Source organism: Zeus faber, assembly GCF_960531495.2.
Source record: "Zeus faber genome assembly, chromosome: 12".
NCBI classification, from domain to species: Eukaryota; Metazoa; Chordata; class Actinopteri; order Zeiformes; family Zeidae; genus Zeus; species Zeus faber.
In genome coordinates this window covers 10,963,554-10,983,553 of record NC_137196.1, presented here as the reverse complement: position 1 = coordinate 10,983,553, position 20,000 = coordinate 10,963,554, and the positions used below count along the sequence as shown (strand labels likewise).

The following is a 20,000-nucleotide window of genomic DNA, read 5'->3' as shown; positions in this document are numbered from 1 at the left end:
ATTTTGCTATCCATAGTTGAGAAAGATAACACCGCACCTCTTGCAGATCATCCCAACCAAATATATCCATCCATCCATCCCTACTGATAAACCAGTGTGTGTCTGTTGTGCATCCATTTTTTATTTTATTTTATATCTATCTATCTATCTATCTATCTATCTATCTATCTATCTATCTATCTATCTATCTATCTATCTATCTATCTATCTATCTATCTATCTATCTATCTATCTATCTATCTATCTATCTATCTATCAATGAATTGATTGGTTTATTTATTTATTTATATTCATTCATTCATTTTATTTTTTATTTTTTATTTTTTTTGTTATTTTTTTGTTATCTTTTATTTTAATATCCATGGTGGAGAAGGATAGCGCCGCACCTCCTGCAGATCAACCCAACCACGTATATCCATCCACCCATCCCTACTGATAAACCAGTGTGTGTCTACCAGTCGGACAGACAGACGGACTGGACTGACAGGCCCTCGGGGGCCTCCTCATGCATCAGGTAGCCCGGTTCAATTGTCCGTTATGTTCTGTCCGGTCCTGTTCCTCCCGATTTTCCCTCAAACCGCTATTAAAGTAAAGATCCCTGACACCGGGGTGATCGGCTTCTACGAAACTAACTAAATTATGTCCCTGGCCGATATTTAGGACTTCTCAAACGCCAGGCTCTAAGCCAGAGTGAGGGGTTTGACCTTGAAGCACCGCAGAGGGACCCTCCCTCCTATCATCCTGCCTCTGAACCCTGACCTCCGACCCCAGCCGTCACGCATACAACCCTCTGCGGTTCCTGTCTCGCCGAGATGGAGGGCTCGGCCTTTGACCTGTTAAAAAGCCGTTAAAAAGTCCTGCATTAAATAGGCACGGCACGGCCTGGGCGCAGCGCTGACTAAATTACGCTGATGCCGACGCGCATGTGAGCATATATTATTAACTTGAAAGAGAGAGAGAGTGTGTGTGTGTGTGTGTGTGTGTGTGTGTGTGTTTAAGAGAGAGAAACAAAGGACTCCTCACCGATCTCGCAGTTCTCCCCGGTGTATCCTTGTGGGCAGTAGCAGCTGTAGCCGTTTCCCTGCGGAAGGCACTTCCCTCCGTGCAGACAGGGGTTTGTCGCGCAGGCATGCAGCTCCACTAATTGAGAGGAAGAGGGACAGATACAGATCGCTGTGTTGGGAATTCTCAATTCAGGTTGCGGGGAGGGGTTTAATTAGAGATACCGCATTGGAATTAACCGGTTTCATTCAATCGATTCTAAAGTAGAAAACGCCAAAAATAGCCGACATGTTTACACCATCCAATAGCTGATTCCGTACCACCACTACACCACGGTAGCCTTAAAATCAACATATTAGATGTGAATCCCCCCCTCACGCACACACAAACACACACACTGACTGAGAGTGGGTTGTGGGGGGGTGGGGGCAGACTTCCATTTTCAGAACTAAGTCAGCCCAAATTTCCAGGGTCTAACCTTTTTGTCAGCGGGTGGAGTGATATCCATTTCACACGCACTCTCTCTTTTCAAGGGAATCAGGGGAGCCAGGAGCGCCGCCACCGCGCAATCCACTCACAGCCACAGTTGTCATGGTTACCGTGTGGGGAAAGCAAAGCGGCAACGTAAGCGGGCAGCGAGAGAACTTCAGACACCCCCCCCCCCCCCCCGCGCTACCCCCGCCCTCGACAAACGCACCCCGGACCCCCCGCAGAGTGCCCAGGCGGCCCCGGCTATTCACCCCTGCTAAACGCTAGCGGGCGTGTGGTCTCCGTCCACAATTATCCATTTCCATATCAATTGACGAGCAGCCGCCGCGTTTCTCCCCCGAGCCGCTCATTATGGCAACCTCGGGGTCTTTGAAAAAAACCAAGAAAACAAAAAAAAAAAACCCCAAGGCTCGTTCATACCGGCCACAAAGCCAAGGGGGGGAGCCTTTGTTCTGGGTGGTGGTGGTGGTGATGTGTATGTGTGTGCGTGTGTGTATGTGTGTGCGTGCGCGCGTGCATGTGTGTGTATGTGTGTGTGTGTGTGTGTGTGTGAGCGTGTGTGTGTGAGCGTGCTTGAACGTTTGTTCTCGGTGCGTTGTGTTTGTACACAAGACTCTTTTTTCACAAGGGAAAATCGATAATGTGGTATGATTAGCCCCCAGGGCCGTCCTGATTTCACGGCTAACCATCAGCAGACGACTCGGCGCTCACATCCCCCCAAATCAGCATCCACAATCGGCCACTGCGCTAGTCTGGGCAAAGCATCCAGGATTCCAAGATCGAATTCGAAAGAAGATTGCGGGCTTCCACATGGTAAGATTTCCGAAAGCTCGGGATTACCGTGCTGCCAGAACAGCTTTACACCTCTGGTTTGTATTCCGCTGCAGTCAGGTGCTCAAACCGGTGATCCGCTTAATTTATTGTGGATCGTTGAGGCCAAAGTGGGCTTCTGTGTACTTTATCAGCGAAGGTCATTGTGTGCATTGACAAATATTTAGTTGGGACGCCAGAGGATGAATGATAAACTATATTCAGTGTGTGCACGTGTGTGTGTGTGTGTGCGTGTGTGTGTGCATGTGTGTGTGCGATAGAGATAAACCTGGTTCTACGGCTCGTTCATTAAGGCGAGTGGTGCAGGAAAATCAATAGGCTGTGGAGTGAGCTGACAGGATGGACCGTCCTTTCGCTCCCTCGCACAAACAACCACGGGGGGAAGGAAGGCCTTAGCCAGGGAAACGGGAGGGAGACGCTTGGAAAAACGGCACGACACGTCTCCTTAAGTCGCAGCCGCCAAGAAACGCTGGAAATGCGAACAAGCAAGGAAAAATAGGAAATATTCCACCGTCTGCAGATAAAGCCGGTATTCCGGCGGTGAGGCGAGAGAGGAAAGCGTACCAAAACCAAAGGTAAACAGCATGGCTGGAAAACGGTGAAACTTATCCCAATATTTATATATAGAGAGGGAGAGCGATCAAAGTATAGGACATGTAGTATTTCTTAGAGCCCTGAAAGCTGGGAGCATGGGGCTGCTTTTCCAGACTCTCCCATTGATTGAACAGCCTTTCTCCCAAGAGCCGTTGAATTCTGACGGATAAGGAAAGAGAGAGAAGGAGGGGCGCAAACGGAAAAAGCAGTTGCCGAGATGGCGGCGAAACTCCACGCCGGCCCAACTCCTCCGTCCTGCGTCGCTTTCTTCCTGGCGGGCCGGCCTTGTGCCGGGGGTGTCAGCACCGGTTTCCATGCTCATGGTCAACGCTTGTGGCGCAAAGAACAGTTCACGCAAACCCCCCGCGCCCACGCCGCTCCGTCCAGATGGTTGTCCTTGACTGTCTTTGTAGAGCTGCCGCTCGCCGTCCATTCACACGCTTCCATACTCTCTCCCGACTCTCCTGATAATACCCAGCCACCGCAAACATAACCTACTTTCAAAGGCAGCGATAATAAATCTACATAGAAATGTTGCGCTACACCCACAGGGCTTCCGACTGCCTGCCGATGGGATGTTTCAGGTGTACTGACATATGATGCACTGTGGTGCTATTGTAATAGATGTGTATGGAGGCATGAATCTCAGCTCATCTCCACGAGGGAACTACACGCTCGGCATAGAGTGCTGCAGGAATGAGTCCTAAAAAACTTTCTGCACATCCAGTACCCTCCTCCTGAAGTCAATGGGTTTTTTGAATAGGTTTAAGGTTAGATGCCTGAAATAAGGTCTGTGGTTAACACAAGATTAAAATATTTTTACATTTTGTTCTACGACATAAAATATGTCAGTAAATATCCCATACGTACTTTTGAAGCTTTAAGACCATAAAGAACAAACTGGATAGTCGTTCTAAAGATCCAAAAAACATAAGCAGTTTTGGTCCCTACCTGCTGGCACCAGAGTTGTGACGGTGAGGTTGATTCTTTCCCTGCTGCCCTCCTCCTCCATGTTGCCAGGTAACAGGGCCCCCGATCCCAGGGAGTGAGACCAGGAGGGCTCCTCCTCGGGGGGCCCGGAGGGTGACGGAGGGTAATCCTGAGGACCCTTTGTCTGCTCCTCCTCTCCCTGCACCGCCTCCGTCTCCTCTGGGTCCCAGTGGAGGGATTGAGTGACATCACTGAAGCCCTCCCGGTTGTCTGATTGTGGGGGTGGAGTCGGGGCCCCCCGTCCGAGGTTCTTGGCTTGGGAGGGGTGCACAGTCGGGGACGGCAACAGCGACTGGGGCGTTGTGGATTGGGAGGGGAGCAGGGATGGGAATTCAGGGGTGGGTGAAGAAGACAAGGATGGGGTGGGGTATTGGGTCGTCGATTCGTGCTGTGATGAAGAGTAAGGTGAGGGTTGGAGAGGTGATTCGGACAAGTATGTAGAGGGAGGCGAGGATAAGGATGATGATGACGGTGATGATGATGATGATGATGATGATGATGACGATGATGCTGATGATGATGATGATGATGATGATGATGATGATGATGATGATGGTGGTGGAAACGGGGAAAGAGATGGGGAGAAGGATGAATAGGAGGACAATGAGGGCGATGACAATGAGTATAGGCTTTGTGAGTGATGTGGAGACAGGGATGGGGAGGTGGACGGAGCCCAGGATGAGGAGGGTGATGCAGATGACGATAGGTTTGGGGATTCATGGGGGGGTTGGGAAGAGGAGGGTGCTGAAGTTGCTGATGGGGAAGGGGATGATGATAACGACAGGTCCAGGGATTGGTTAGGAGATGGGGAACTAGATGGAGATGTGGATACGGACTGAAGGTCTCTGCTGTCTGATACATTCGCCGTGAGTTCATCTGTGGGCTGGGGACTGGGTGTAGTGGTGGGACTGGTGGTGGTGGTGGTGGTGGTCTGCCCTCTCCTGTGTCCCCTCTCTCTAGACCTTTCTCTGGACCTTTCTCTTGGTTTACTGGTGCCGACCAGGCGACGGGAGAACTGTATCTCCCCCTTCGCTTCCACGCCTCCAGGCTCTCCGCTCCCCTCCTCCTCTCCTCTGCCTTTCTCCGCCCCTCTGCCCCTCTCCTCCCCTCTCTTCTTACCCCTCCCTCGACCTCCTCGGCCGCTGGCTCTGGATGTCACCGTCTCTTCCCTCCTGTCGCCCGGCTGGGGCGTGGTCGCCGCCGGTGAAGATAAAATACGCACCCAGGAGCCCTCGCCGGTGACTGGGGTGCTTTCTGACGCAGAGCCGGAGGTCACGGAGGAGGTCTGGATCTCTGATTTCTCGTCACTGTCGTTGCCGTGTCCTGCAGTCGCGGACATGTCAGTGGGGACTTGGACAGAAATGGTCTGATTGAGAAGAGGTTTTTCACTGGCTACAGAACGCTCCTTTGAAGTAGCGTTGAGCCACAAAGTAAGATTAGAGGCGGCCTGGGTGGACAGCGGCTGACCGAGGGACGATTCTTCACCAGCTGCTGAATAATCTTGAGACGTACGATCAAACCACGTAGCGTTCCAAGAAAAGGCACCTACAGATGGCCGTGCAACAAACAAAACACAAGATAACGAAGGGACGGGGAGATCAATTAATGAAGACGGCGCACTGCTGAACAAAGAGCCAGGACTTAGAAACAGCGCGTAGAGCCTTTTAAGAATTCGAAAGATCGATGCACTAATGCACTAATATTTGTTTTGGTCCATGTTAGGACGTTTAAGCAGAAGTAGAATGATCATAATTGCATGCAGTATGACTCACCTGGAGGTGTCGTGCTGGGAGGTTGGGATTGTCCCTCGGTTTGGGTCTCCTTGCCGGATTGGTTTCCCTCCATCTGTGATGCTCCACTGGACACTGGGGTTCCTTCTTCATCCCCTGCTAGATAGCTCCACGGTTTCCATATGGACTTAACTATCTTTGAGATCACCTAAATATTCGGTATCAATGGATGGATGGATATGTGGAAAGAAAATTTAATCTCATAATTAGCACAAAGAAAATCAACTCTTCGATCGCAACACAAAAGCGAAACAAACCTTCTTCTCAGCCAGAATGGAAGGTGTGTAGGTGGTGACGGGGTCTTGGGGTCTGAGGAACTTGTCCGGGTCCAGCTCCAGTAGGTCTCCCCAGTCAAGGGAACTCTGGCCCGGATTTAGCCGGAGGGTCACGTAGGATTCAGAGGACTCGGAGGGCCAAAGATCTGAAGCTGGAGACACGATTGGTTCAATCATCAATCATCATTTATCGATCTTTCTCAAGAGATCAGGAGAAGTACTGTGCCAATTGATATTTTTTAGTTCACCATTTAATCTCGAGGAAAGCAGGGGGGTATTCCCTAAAGGTCGCTTATGCCGTAAGCAAGGAAACATTTTGCTAGCCTGACTAACTTCCGGTATAAGCGGGTTCCTAAGATCCCGCTAAAAAAGATGCCAGCTATGTTACCATGGCAACATATGCCTTGGAGCTGGCCTTGTCAGGAGCAGGCAAGTTTGAGGACCTGTGGGTGTCACTGTTCAGCTGTTTATGCGTTTGGTAACCAATTGCCAGGATGCTTTTCTGTTTTTATTAACATCTTCAGCGTCGCCCTTTTCTTTGTAATCATGTGTTTAAATATTTTAATATTGATTAAATATTATTCCATAAGTAATTCTTGCTCTGTAGATGTGAAAGGAACATCATGTTCTGTATTGATCCTGTATTGAACTGGGTTCCACTGATCGGTTCCTTTTAATACGCGAGAGAGCGCGGACGTACTATTTCCATCTGATCCAGACTCCATTGAGTCACATCGCTTTAGGTCTGAGTGGCGTCCAGAAAACCCGCTGAGCTCAGAACACCAGTTGCTGCTTCCTAACTGGTCGCTTGAACCTAGCGACCTTTAGGGAAACGCAGCCCCGTTGTGCATTTTTGCTGTTGTTATTGATGTTGACGAAAGCCTCCTTACAAGCATCCCCACTGTGAAATGCCATTTCTTCCTCTAAATCGACCAATCCTGTCCAGTTGGAGGGGGAAAGGTCTCTCCCACTAATGGAGGCTGTCTGGGAGTCTGTGCAAAAAAAAACATCGATATTTGTTCATGCATCGATAAGTATTCATTATTCTTTTCTGGTATATCTTTACAGTATAATGTTCACATTTCACAGATTAATGGAATGACTTGTTAGTCACTTGTTTATAAAGGTTATGGATAATCACATTTATCATTGGTTTGTTGGTGGAGATGCTATTTCGGCTCAAAAAGAAAAACGGGAGAATTGTACAACCTTGGAAAGTGGTGCTTCCCTCCGTAGTTCGGCCAACACTATCTGTCTCTGAGGTGCCAGCATTACTCGGGCCCGCCAGGTAGCTCCAGGGCTTCCACAGGGATGTATAAATCTTAGATATTGAACCTGCACTCTTCACATTACCTAGGAGATAGGTTACAGAAAAGTCTTAAGGGAGTGCACAGATAAATGCATGGTCAAGGTTAATGTATGCAGAATTAAATTACAGTACCCCAGACACTTTTTTTTGAGGGAGCAAAAAAATCATGATAATTCAGTCAATAAGGCTTTGAGATCAGAAGCCAAGCCGTTAGGTACCTCTGTGGCAGTAAGCGTCGTAGAGTGCTGTGGTGTTATCGGACGTGATGTTGGGTGCGACGGTGCGGACCCCTGGCCGGTCCCCTCCGCAGTCCGGGCGGGGCCATCTGACAGGGTAGCGAACGCTGCCGTCGGACAGCCAACCGGGAATGCAGCTGTCCAGTCCGGCCTTCCACGCCAGGTGAAGCTGTCCCACCGTGGCCAGCTGACCCCCCATAGACACGCAGCGGTCTGAGGCCGAAGCCAAGGACAGCCGCCCTGGGACCGAGGAGTGAAAGACCTCACCTTGAGGGGGAGGGGTGCAGAATTAAAACCTGCATTTTATTTGTAGCAGTACAGCGTAGCAGAAAATATTGCTATCTGGAAAGCAGGCTGAATATGTCCTCTTAAAGAACATTATATGATGATTCAAGGGGATTGGAAAAATCATAGAGCATGAAAAGGGAAGGACAAAAGATAATTGTGTGTGCGCGTGCGTGTGTCTGCGCATACCATCCAGTTCTTTAGCAAAACAGTACACATCGAACAGCTCATTTGGGTCCCTCTTCCCATAATTCCTCACTCCGGCAGAGAACTCCTTGTGTCCATAGCAACCGAGCTCTGGAATCTGGACAGAATAGCTGTAGATACAAATGCACAAGAGTCACACATAACCAATTATCTCTAATTTGCATCACAAAAGGCTGATCATCGAAGTGATGATGAAACCTGATTATTTCATTATTTGGCATATGTCTTGCATCAAACCTGCCTCAACCCTAAGGCACTGTATGGTCAAAAAATGTACTAATTCCCCAGCCAAACTCAATTGCATTTTGAAGGGATTTCAATTAAAGCCAACCCACAATAAGTGCTAAAAAAATGTAATGTGTAAATAAAATCACTTATGATACTAAAGAAGGTAAAGAATTTTACAAAACAGAACCTGCAAGGCACAATGCATGATGGGACAACAGGGCGCCATGCAAATTCAATTTATTCACATTGCCTTAAATTACAGACAGTGGGGACCCTCAGATGATGACTGCACGATGTTAAAACTCACCGGACTGTCTGATCGGACAACCAGCCGACCGCGCAGCTGGCAAAGCCGTCGTAGAACGCTGCCCACAGCTGTGCGGGCGTAGCGATCTGGGCCGAGTTCTCCTGGCACAGCCGCTGCGCGCTGGCAAAGGACAGGGCGTAGCGTGCACTCAGGGCCTGGTGGTGGAAGACCACACCTGGGCGGGCAGGACAGGTGGTGAGCCGGGGAAAGTAAAACGGAGGGAAAATCAATGGCTTCTCTCATTCCTATGACATTACGGAGGGACATTAAGGGCAATTTCATAAATGAAATTGAAAATCAACAGATCGGTGTCACAAAATAACACAGGCTGTGGGAATCAATCAAAAGTGCTGCGGGGTGAACGTTTCACGGATGACTACGCAGAGAAATCGCCGTTGGCGTTCGATCTAAATGCGGTAATTAAAGGGTAACAAATGTTAAGTCTGTTGATGAAACAAACGCGCTATCATGGAAAAGCTGAAAAAGTGCCATGATCAGCATTTTACTTTTAAAGGAAACTGATGTTATCAAATCAAATAAAAAATAAAATGCCTGGATTAGCAATAAATCCAGGTGAAATAAATATTAGGTAATAATATTGGGTCCGGAAGTGCAGAATGTAAGAAAGAGCGCACGGGTGCATGTGTAATGGTGTAATGATTTTACAGGCTCTCTCTATGAACACATCCCCTGGCTCAACCTTCCTAATGCGGTTTTAATTAGCAGAAATGGATATTTCCCTTGAGCCACGCAGCTTTCAGGGAATGATCATACAGTATGTTTTTAGAGGCTGTAGTGCTCACCTAACACCACAAGGGGCACGGTGTCTCTCTCGTAGTCGTTTCCCATGACAACCTGACAGTGGTAAGTGCCCGAGTCGTTGGTGCGGAGACGGTCAATCTCCATGGTAGCATTCAGAGGGTTGGCAATATATCCTGGGAGCCTGACGCGGCCAGTGAATGCCTTATTCACCTTGATGACATCACCTTTGGCCAAAAGACGTCTCGTTGTTAGGAAAATAGTGCCAGCACAAGTTTCTTATAATATCATGAATCACCCTACTTCATACATGTAAGCCCTTTAGACCACACAGCACCTATTAAAAGTGCGATTGCAAATGAGTGTTCCGAGCTTTTGTCTCACCCCTGGCAGAGAGCACGGTCTGCTCCAGAGGGGGGCCCCGTCCCCCGATTAGCGGCCTGGTGTGGGTCCACAAGACGTGGGGAGCTTGGCCGGAGGAGCTGGCCTGGAGGGTGAAGACACAGGGGAGGAGGGCTCGGCCGGCCAGATCTTCCCGTACCGGCGGCTGGGTGATTCTACGCATGTTCACAATGGAGGAGGACGCCCCTGGAGATAAAATCGGGAGGCACGGCGGGTGTCAAGACAATTCAACCCGCCGAAGCAAACTCTGACGAGACGTGGGATCCGAACAAACGCCACGGAGAACAAATTGATTTAAGAGAGAATACATCCCTTCACACATCCCTCATTTCCCCTCTGAAAATATCTATTCTACATGTATTCTCTTCCGCGCGAGCGCCGCTGATGAATAGTATATGTCAAAGAACGTTCCATCAGTGGCTAGGCTATTAGGATAAATGACACATTCTGTGCCAACAACAAAGGAGTCACAGAGACAGAGAGGCAGGCAGCTTCCCCACAAAGCTGTCTGCTAACAAGACCACGGGGATTCATTAGCACTTTCACACTCAAGGTTTCACACCAGGAACCCAGAAGAGGAATGCTGCTTTCTCTCACGGTGCGAGGGGGCGAACGCTGCCCGGTCGTTAAATGGCTGTCATTCACCTCTGCGTGCACATGATGCGCACACATACACATGTGGGCGAATGTCACACATGACACAAATAGGCACACAAACATGCATAAGTACGCGCTCCCACTCCCACACGCGCACACACACACACTACGGCACACTGGATTTTTGCATGCAGGTAGTTTGTTTAAATTTGTGCGTCAGACACCTGGTCTCCCTCGCTCCCTCCCCAGTTTTCCTCACATCTGTTTTACAGTTCACTCTCTTTCTCGCTCTGCCTGTATAAATGGCTCCTGGCTCGTGCCTTTCTATCTCTCTCCTTCTCTCTTCCTCCCTCCCTCCCTCCCTCACTCACCCCTCGTCTCCCTCACAACCTAATTTGGAGTGATTTGATGTAAAAGGGTCAGGGACTGTCACCGTGTTGAGGGGCGAGGGCCACACGGCTCTGCAGATAGATATCACTAATTCACTGGGTTTGGTTGCTATGCTGTGAAGTGTATCCATGGCAACAATATCAACTGTGTAAAAAAAAAACAAAAAAAAAAAAAAACCTCAAAGCAATAACATCCATACCCCCCCAACACTTTGTGGCTTCCCCCTCCATTTCACTTACACAACATAACACCTGACACAGCAAGATTACAGCTAAACGTGGGGTCTATCTATCTATCTATCTATCTATCTATGCATGTATGTATTTATGTATGTATGCATCTATCTATCTATCTAGCTACCTGTCTGTCTGTCTGTCTATCCATCATCTCCCTGTCTGTCTGTCTGTCTGTCTATCTATCTATCTATCTATCATCTACCTACCTACCTATCTACCCGTCTGTCTGTCTGTCTGTCTGCCTATCTATCTATCTATCTATCTATCTATCTAGAAGAAAAAGAAGAAGAAACAGTCTTTATTTGTCACACGACACTCCACAACACATGCTTGCACACACACACATGCACGGTGAAATGGATCCTCTGCTTTTGACCCATCCTGGCTTGTCCTTCCTCTGGGGGCACAGCCAGGAGCAGTGGGCAGCGTACGTGGACGCGCCCGGGGACCAGGTGATAAATGTCCATCGCTGGTCAGACAATGATGGGTGCATGTTTTTGGTGGGGGTCCTTACTGACGTGAGGTGGAGGAAACCCCATGTGAGCACGGGGAGAACATGCAAACTCCACACAGAAAGGCTCCTATTTGGGAGATAACCCGCCGGAGCACGGTGCCAACAGCGCCCCAGGTGGGAATCGAACCCAGGACCTTCTTGCTGTGAGGCAGCAGTGCAATGCACTGCACTGCGCCACCGTGCCACACAATCTATCTATCTATCTATCTATCTATCTATCTATCTATCTATCTATCTATCTATCCATCCATCTATCTATCTATCTACCTACCTGTCTGTCTGTCTGTCTGTCTGTCTGTCTGTCTGTCTGTCTGTCTGTCTGTCTATCCATCATCTACCTACCTGTCTGTCTGTCTATCCATCTATCTATTTATCGATCTATCTGTCTGTCTGTCTATCTATCTATCTGTCTGTCTGTCTATCTACCTATCTACCTATCTATCTGTTATCTACCTACCTACCTACCTATCTGTCTATCCATCTTCTACCTACCTACCTGTCTGTCTGTCTGTCTGTCTGTCTGTCTATCCATCATCTACCTACCTGTCTGTCTGTCTGTCTGTCTATCTATCTATCTATCTATCTATCTATCTATCTATCTACCTATCTATCTGTCTATCTATATATCCATCTATCTATCTGTCTATCTATCTATCATCTACCTACCTACCTACCTATCTGTCTATCCATCTTCTACCTACCTACCTGTCTGTCTGTCTGTCTGTCTGTCTGTCTGTCTGTCTGTCTATCCATCATCTACCTACCTGTCTGTCTGTCTGTATGTCTATCTATCTATCTATTTATCGATCTATCTGTCTGTCTGTCTATCTATCTATATATCCATCTATCTATCTGTCTATCTATCTATCATCTACCTACCTACCTACATATCTGTCCATCCATCTTCTACCTACCTACCTGTCTGTCTGTCTGTCTGTCTGTCTGTCTGTCTGTCTATCCATCATCTACCTACCTGTCTGTCTGTCTGTATGTCTATCTATCTATCTATTTATCGATCTATCTGTCTGTCTGTCTATCTATCTATATATCCATCCATCTATCTGTCTATCTATCTATCATCTACCTACCTACCTACATATCTGTCCATCCATCTTCTACCTACCTACCTGTCTATCTGTCTGTCTGTCTGTCTGTCTGTCTGTCTGTCTGTCTGTCTATCTATCTATCTATCTATCTGTCTATCTATCATCCACCTACCTACCTTTCTGTCTGTCTGTCTCTCTGTCCATCATATACCTAGCTACCTACCTATCTGTCTATCTGTCTATCTGTCTATCTGTCTGTCTGTCTGTCTGTCTGTCTGTCTGTCTGTCGGTCTGTCTGTCTGTCTGTGTATCTATCTATCTATCTATCTATCTATCTATCTATCTATCTATCTATCTATCTATCTATCTATCTATCTATCTATCTATCTATCTATCTATCTATCTATCCATCTATCTATCTATCTATCTATCTATCTATCTATCTATCCATCCATTCACCTTCATTAGGGTTGATAAACATCAACTCCCATCTGGAGAGTGATGGGATCTTTTCACAATTCTTTAGTCAACTCAGCTAAAATTTGTTTTGGGATGTTTGTCATTTGCTTTTATTCTCTCGGCTGCGTTTACATTTCTGTTCTGCCACGCCAACGCATCAATTTGACTGAAGCCGACAAAGAAAAACAAAAAAAAACAAAACACAGCTTTTTTGTGTGTGTGAATAATGCAGTTAAGCTGTGTAGTGGATTGAATCCCCAAAAGACATCTCCATCTGCATTTAGATTGGAATGTTTTCACCCTCCCCTCCCCTCCCCGAGAGCATCCTTCGTGTCAAAGAACGCTGCCGCCGCCTTCTAGCCAAATCAGAGGTAATCACCAAATCCCAAATACTAGTAAAGGGGAGGGATGGAGAGAGAGGGGGGGGGGGAGAGAGAGAGAGAGAGAGAGAGAGAGAGAGAGCATGGAAGGAAGAGGAGGGCGCATTTGACAGGTTGATATTGAGAGACACTGCATGACAAGCAGAGCCTGGAGCATGGCAGTGACAGACTGAACTAAAGAAAAACAACCCAGTGAAGCGGCAGGCAGCTGAAAGTGACAGGAAGGACACTCTTTGTCATTAACAGAACACAGCGCTCATTCCTTTTCTCCATCCGCAGGGTGTTTGGATTTCCACTGATTGGATCGTAAATATACAACGGAGCGATGAGTTTTGTGCACGCCTGAAACATGCATGTTCCAACTAAGGAGAGCGATTAAGACACATGGAATTTTTTGAGGGTCGAGGGTTTGGGACAATTTACCGTATGCTCTCTTGTTTACTGAAGGATCCCAAATAGAGGCGGAGGAACTGTGAGGCAAGCTCGTTGGCTCAGTTATTGTAATTCGATGGCGAGTCACAGGGTGTTAATCTAGTCCCAAATAAAATGGACATAGAGCCCCATTCACGGTGGTCAAACTTTGCCAAAATGTCTTCATAATAAACATAGCTCGTGGAGCTAGTTCTGTCAGACAACTTGATGGCGTCAGACTTCGGCCAATTTAAGCAGCCAATCCATCCTGTGCTACCTGCTTTGCTGCCTGCTTGGCTGCACTCCCTTCACCTCCCCTGCATCTACCTGTTGTGCTCTACTCTTCTATCCAATGGGGGGTTCAAGCTCATCAACTCGTATATTTTCAGTTCACTAAGTTCGACTATGTTTGCTGTGCACCTCGCCGGGAGTGATGAGCGCTAGAGCCCGGACGCCAAGCTGTGGTCTGTCAGAACTGGTATTAGACGAATGCCAAATAATAGCAGCTCCTCCCCAACCCCCACATCATCTCGCACACCCAGCCACTCTTTTAGGCAGAGTGAGACACCTCGCCATCAAAGGAGACATGCCAGTCACCAAGGTAATCCGCAAGCTCATTTCGTACCATTGGCAGCCTGATGTGTGAGTCCGTACACACTATTCTCCGGAGACATGCGGTTGAGAGATGGTTTGTATTTTTGTTCCATGTTGTGAATATTATGCGTAGTTGTAATAGAGCAGATGGTGGACTAAGCATGCGTAAATGGGCTTGGAGGGCTTCCAGAGCGATCCCACAGAGCATGTCTGCAAACATCCACTGCGTGTTGGCTCACACGAAGCACACTCACATTAGTAGAGTTCTATCTCTCTGGATGACAAGTAACCCAAATCTGTCGCGGGTGTTTATTCCTCTTGAATCGAAGCGTCAAACTAGTAGCCACTGTTTCTACTGTCTTTTTTTTTTTTTTTACCCTCTATTTTATGTATTTTTAATCTACCATTTGGTCCACCCTCGCTTGGCCCACTTCCTTCCTTCCCCACCCCAGCACCCAGTTCTCTTCTCTTCAACATTTGAACCTTGTGAGTGTGAGCGTGGAAGTGAGACGGAGCTCTCACCATGGCCAAAGAACAGCACCAGCACCAGACTTGACAGGAAGTGCTGCAGAACGGGCTCCATCCTGGACCTGCGGAGACGGATGAAGATGCAGAGAATAAGAGGGAGAAGGCAGAGGGATGAAGCATGCGAGGAGGTTCTGCACACGAAACCATTCTCTCTCTGGGTTTGAGGTCATCTGCCTGACAATCATGGCTGGAAACTGCGTCAAATATGTTTCCTACTCCTCTCCACACGTTTCCCAATCCTGTCCTCGAGTACCCAACCCCCTCCCAAGCCCTGCAATTTTTCACCTCAGCTCTATTTTTGCTCACCTGATTCAGTTAAGGCCTCATGAGAATGTGTGGTCCTCAATTGAGTCAGGTGAGCGAGAGGAGAGTTGGAGCTGTGACTTGCAGGAGACATAGCAGTACCTGAGGACCGCATGGGGCAGATACTGACAAAGAAGGGGATATATATGTCACTTTTTTCTTAAGCACTATTCATCCGTGCAATAACTGTGGAATAAACGGTGCAACATACTGTACTAACACTGTCATAAGCTAGACTGAACCATCTGGTGTAAGCCGTGTCCATACTTTTTTTTAATTTTATCTTTCTCTGGTGCATAGAGCCCATTTTGTATATTATTTTTCATGCTACAAATCTGTTTGTACTACAACGCAACAACTATTACTACTAACCATAACAAATTCCTTGTACAGGAAAATGTACTTGGCCTAATAAGCTGTTACTGATTCCTATTCTCTGTAAAGTAGTATTATGGATCGTCTATGGTTGATATCATTTTCTACATATGTGTGTGAATATACACTTGTGTATTGTGTATTCATGTGATTCTGTGTTTACGAGTGCGTGCACACATCCGGCTCGATAAGCTTGGTAAAGTGCTTTTTGGTATTGCTAATAAAGATAGCATTTTAAGATCTTCCTCAAGCTATTGCAAACGAGAAGCCTGAGGGCATGTTCTCTTTAAAATTGTTGTGGATTGGATAATCTTTGATAACACAAACCAGTGTTGGGTTGGGACGTTAATTTTGATCAATTCCTACAGGATCATTTTTAACCCAAATTAGAAATAAACTAATGCGTTGCAGAAGAAGTTGGCTCGAGTCCTAATGTGTCTCAACTCAGTGGAAGGACACAGTAGCCAGTGCTTTATTGCGCTGCCCTTGCAGGATATGGAGATTAGAAGCTGTTCCATCTCCAACATGGCCGCGATCAATATGTTTTGCCGAGATATGCATTTGTGTTTATGATCGTTTTTTGAGTAAGTTGACATTAAAAGCAATAAGGAAGCTAATAGCTCACAGATATTCATAATGTTAATAATATGTTTCATGGTACATTGAACAACATGCCTGAGACAGACATAGAGATATTACAGAATAAAGAAAATCTTGCAGGAGAATAGGGTCCAGTATGGAGTGTCTTAAATCTGGTTACATAAACTAGGTGATTTACTCTGTGGAACGCAGGAACCAAACCTCTTTGCATTTTCCAAGGTAACGACAACTCAGCTTTGAGGCATCCCTAATTGCTGAAGGCTGGTTTATGTAACACCAATATACGAGGTCAAGCCAGTACAAATAGCCAAGAAAGCCCAATAACTGTGACACTGTCCGGAGAACTAGTTAATATTTTCTCAAGTCTTAAACATTTGAAAAGTGGAACATGCAACATAAAGGGCAAACATTCCATTCAGATAGTAAAGCCTTTTGCAGTGTCTGACACCTGCCAAACTGAACCGTCATTAAAGGGCAATTTGTTCTGCTGTTTAAACATGGGGTAGTCATGGATATCTATGCTCTACTGGGTAAGAGGATTCTGGTATGGGTGAGACCCCACTCTGCCACAAACTGTGAGACAACCCATCACCAAAGGTGGGTCAGGACCCTGTGATGGGCTGTGACAGATTGGGGTCAAGCTATTGGACCGTTTGCATGTTGAAGGCCTGAACCATTGGTCGGGCCTCCTAGGTGGGTGACAGCAGAATTCTAAAGGCTTGGAGAGGGTCATGACACAGAGAAACTTGCCCAGCACTGTTGTTGGGAGAGAAGGATGGAGCCTTGTACTGGAGGGCATGGGACTGGCCAAGGCCCAAACTGCCACCCCAGATACCACCGGAATACAGAGTAGAAAAGCCCGTGGACAATCTCTATGGACACCATACAACACTGGATGCCTCTAGACACCGGCTATTCAACGCCTTCCTTGAGGGGATTTACAACATACAGTACACTGCCCATCCAATCGCACCAGCCGCATACTAACCAATCACGCCTGTTGAGAGCCAGTCAATCGGATGTCGTGAACGCCTCCCACAGAAAAAAAAACCCTTTCTTCACTTTCACAGGCAGAGTTGGGTTTGGAAAACAAAAGCCCCAGCGGGCTTCAATGCGGCTATCCATTGTAAACATTTTTAACGTGGTTGCCTGAATGGAGTGCATTCTCAACACATTCTAAGGGCTCATTGGAGGAGTGACAGAGATCCAAAGAGACCTTAACAGATGGGGCTGGCAGACTTACAGCATGGCTCAGCACTCGGCTATCAATCTGTCCGAGCCAGCGACTAGCCGTCCCTCTTGATGGTTATGACACAGGATGCTGGACGAAAAAACACCAATGCATTACAGCTTTCTCCTCGCAATTCTTTCCTGAGCCGCATCTTTAAGTTTGTGCGTATGTCGGATGATGTCCTCTTCATCCAGCTGTTAATAAATGGGGCCGTAGCTCAATCTTAAGCCCCTTGAGCTAATCAAGACAATGGCGGCCATGATGTTGATTCATGATGTGCATACACACATGCCGACGTACCGGTACGGCAATCGCACGGCTCTCCATCAAGCTCCAGCCTAGGAAGGAGGTAGCTCAATGAATCGCCTTGACTGCACTCACACATAATAATGCCCACTCTTGTGCATATACAGTACATACAGACAAGTATGCAGATTCAATTATAGACAAAAATCTCTTTCCCTCTCATCGGTGAAGCAATTCTTTGTCTCTGTCCGGCCTTGGACTGTTCCTCCTCCGCCCACTCAGAGGGGACTTTATCTACTCTGTGGAAATGTAATTTGGCGAGTGAAAAGTTAGAAGTTCTACGGGGAGTTAAAAAAAACTTGCAGCTGAGGGCAGGGCAAAGATCTGCTGTCTGCTTGTGTTGAGAGTTCAAATCATATTCAATGATTTTGTTCAAAGTACATTTTTTTTATCATCTGTTTTTTGAAAATCTTTCCATCATTATCTCCATCCCTCGACACGGGATTCATTGTTAGAAGCTTGAATACCCAGCATTTCGTTGCCAGAGGTTACTGCTACTCGAGACGCGATGTGAGCGGGCTCCGGGACCGGAGCGGAGCCAGTTATTGTGACGTGAAGTCCCACTTTGAGGCGCGTTTTTTTACCTCCAGCTTAGACCTGACCGGAGACTTTCCGTCTTTTCTTTTCCTCCCCTTTAATCATGTCTCGCAAAACAATTACCTCTGGTGGAGTAGCGAACGGCTGAATAACGTCTACAGATGAGTGACAGACTAAGTGGTGCGCAAGGAGGGAAAGAGTAGGCAGCAGGGCAACGGAGGTAAGGGCGTTTTTGAGTACTGAAGTGGGAACGATGCTACGCCACCAGCCTGGGAAAAACACTGTGGATGCACAATAACACCTATGTGGCGAGCAATACCCGTGGTCATTCTACATTTGGAAAAAATGTGCCTTTTTGCAAAAATGCACCACATCTTTCATTTAATAAATGTGGGGGGGAAAATGAAAAAAGATACTCCAGAAGATTGCAAAAAAAAATAATCACCCTCGGAGCACCTAATGACTCATGCAGTTCTTTCAGGGGGCATAAATTACACATCCAGATTGATCTTGCTGGGCTCAACGGGGGCAAAGGGTTAGTCAAATCCGCACCCCTCCGCATAACGACGACCCCCGGGGAAAGCGCAAGCCTAGGTCTGCCTTCGAAGAGCGTATTTAAGAGAGATGGGTCGACGTGAGGAAGTGATTTAGACGATCAGTCTGAGGGATCAACGCCAGGCGGGTCTAATGAGTCCGGAGAGGATGCAACGCTTTGAGACTCGACTTGGGGCTTTCTTAGTCTTGAAACCCCCCCTTTTTTAAATTATGTATTCAAGGTGAAAATCCCCAGAGTAGTGCTGTTCTGATGCTTATTGCATGGTATGTGATATATTACCAGACGAGTAGTGTGTGGATGCGGGGCTGCGGCTGTATATATGTGAGGAGAGTGAGCTGAAGGAAAGGTGCAATGAATTAACACAGAGAAACCACTTTGTAATTGAGTGGAAAAAAATATGTATGAACACTGCGAGTAAGAAGAGACAGACTGCAGCAGGGAGAGAAACTGAAGCAGGGAACTTTAAGCAGAATGGTATCTAACATCCCGTTCAAACCAAAACGTCCATGCCGCGCATATATGCATTTGGTTTGAGTTTAACAAGTTTAAGATGAAATGCAAAACACAAAGATGGTGAATGTCAGCAGTAAAGATGAATGACTTACATGGGACAATGGTCAAGCATTTTTTTAATAAGTTAGTTAGAAATTGAGCCGAAAGATTTAATAAGATACTGGCATCAATCAAACAAATGAGTGAGCGAACGGAGGTATGGATAAAGGGGTCACCGTTTTATTTACATTATTTATGCTATTTATAAGGGTAAGAGGTCACATATATGTAGCTCGGGGCTTTTCACGTGATCTATAAGTGGCTGCTACTCCGGCTATGACTGAGAGAGGTCAGAGGTCAACTCGGGGGTTATTCAGAGGGTTTTTGTCCTGGTTGCCAAGCCAATAGAGGATCAGGTGCACGGACTTCAGCTGTATTTCGGGGGTTATCGCATCGTTCTAAATCATCTATCCGTATTGTGCATCTCAACACAGCCGGGTGCACGTTTTGCTCATGCAAAAATGTGGTCAGGAAATCCTACATGTAAAAAACGAAAAGGAATAATTGATAGAGAAGAAACAATACTTGACACAGAGACTTTAAAATATCAACTCACTGGGTAAAGAACAAGAGCGCGTTTTGCAAAACATTGTTAATCGTCTAAACCAGCTCCTAGTGGGACAAAAGCGGCAATATTACCTTGTTTAAATATTCACACAACAATAAACGGAACAAGAAAGA

At 46.9% G+C, this 20,000-nt stretch overlaps 1 protein-coding gene across 1 annotated transcript in view; it reads right to left on the bottom strand.

Annotated features, from left to right (window-relative positions):
• The window catches only part of LOC307238341 (neurocan core protein-like), a gene marked incomplete at its 5' end in the record, with an annotated part of 68,967 nt that overhangs the window by 8,292 nt on the left and 40,675 nt on the right, over window positions 1–20,000 (bottom strand). The window contains 13 exons of the mRNA XM_080011273.1: window positions 1,024–1,140; window positions 3,868–4,161; window positions 4,537–5,229; window positions 5,679–5,844; window positions 5,954–6,123; window positions 6,862–6,963; window positions 7,247–7,324; window positions 7,499–7,783; window positions 7,991–8,118; window positions 8,544–8,718; window positions 9,347–9,529; window positions 9,687–9,890; window positions 14,854–14,921. Coding sequence (XP_079867399.1) covers window positions 1,024–1,140; window positions 3,868–4,161; window positions 4,537–5,229; window positions 5,679–5,844; window positions 5,954–6,123; window positions 6,862–6,963; window positions 7,247–7,324; window positions 7,499–7,783; window positions 7,991–8,118; window positions 8,544–8,718; window positions 9,347–9,529; window positions 9,687–9,890; window positions 14,854–14,921 — 2,663 coding nt within the window. The remainder of the gene's footprint in view (window positions 1–1,023; window positions 1,141–3,867; window positions 4,162–4,536; window positions 5,230–5,678; window positions 5,845–5,953; window positions 6,124–6,861; window positions 6,964–7,246; window positions 7,325–7,498; window positions 7,784–7,990; window positions 8,119–8,543; window positions 8,719–9,346; window positions 9,530–9,686; window positions 9,891–14,853; window positions 14,922–20,000) is intronic.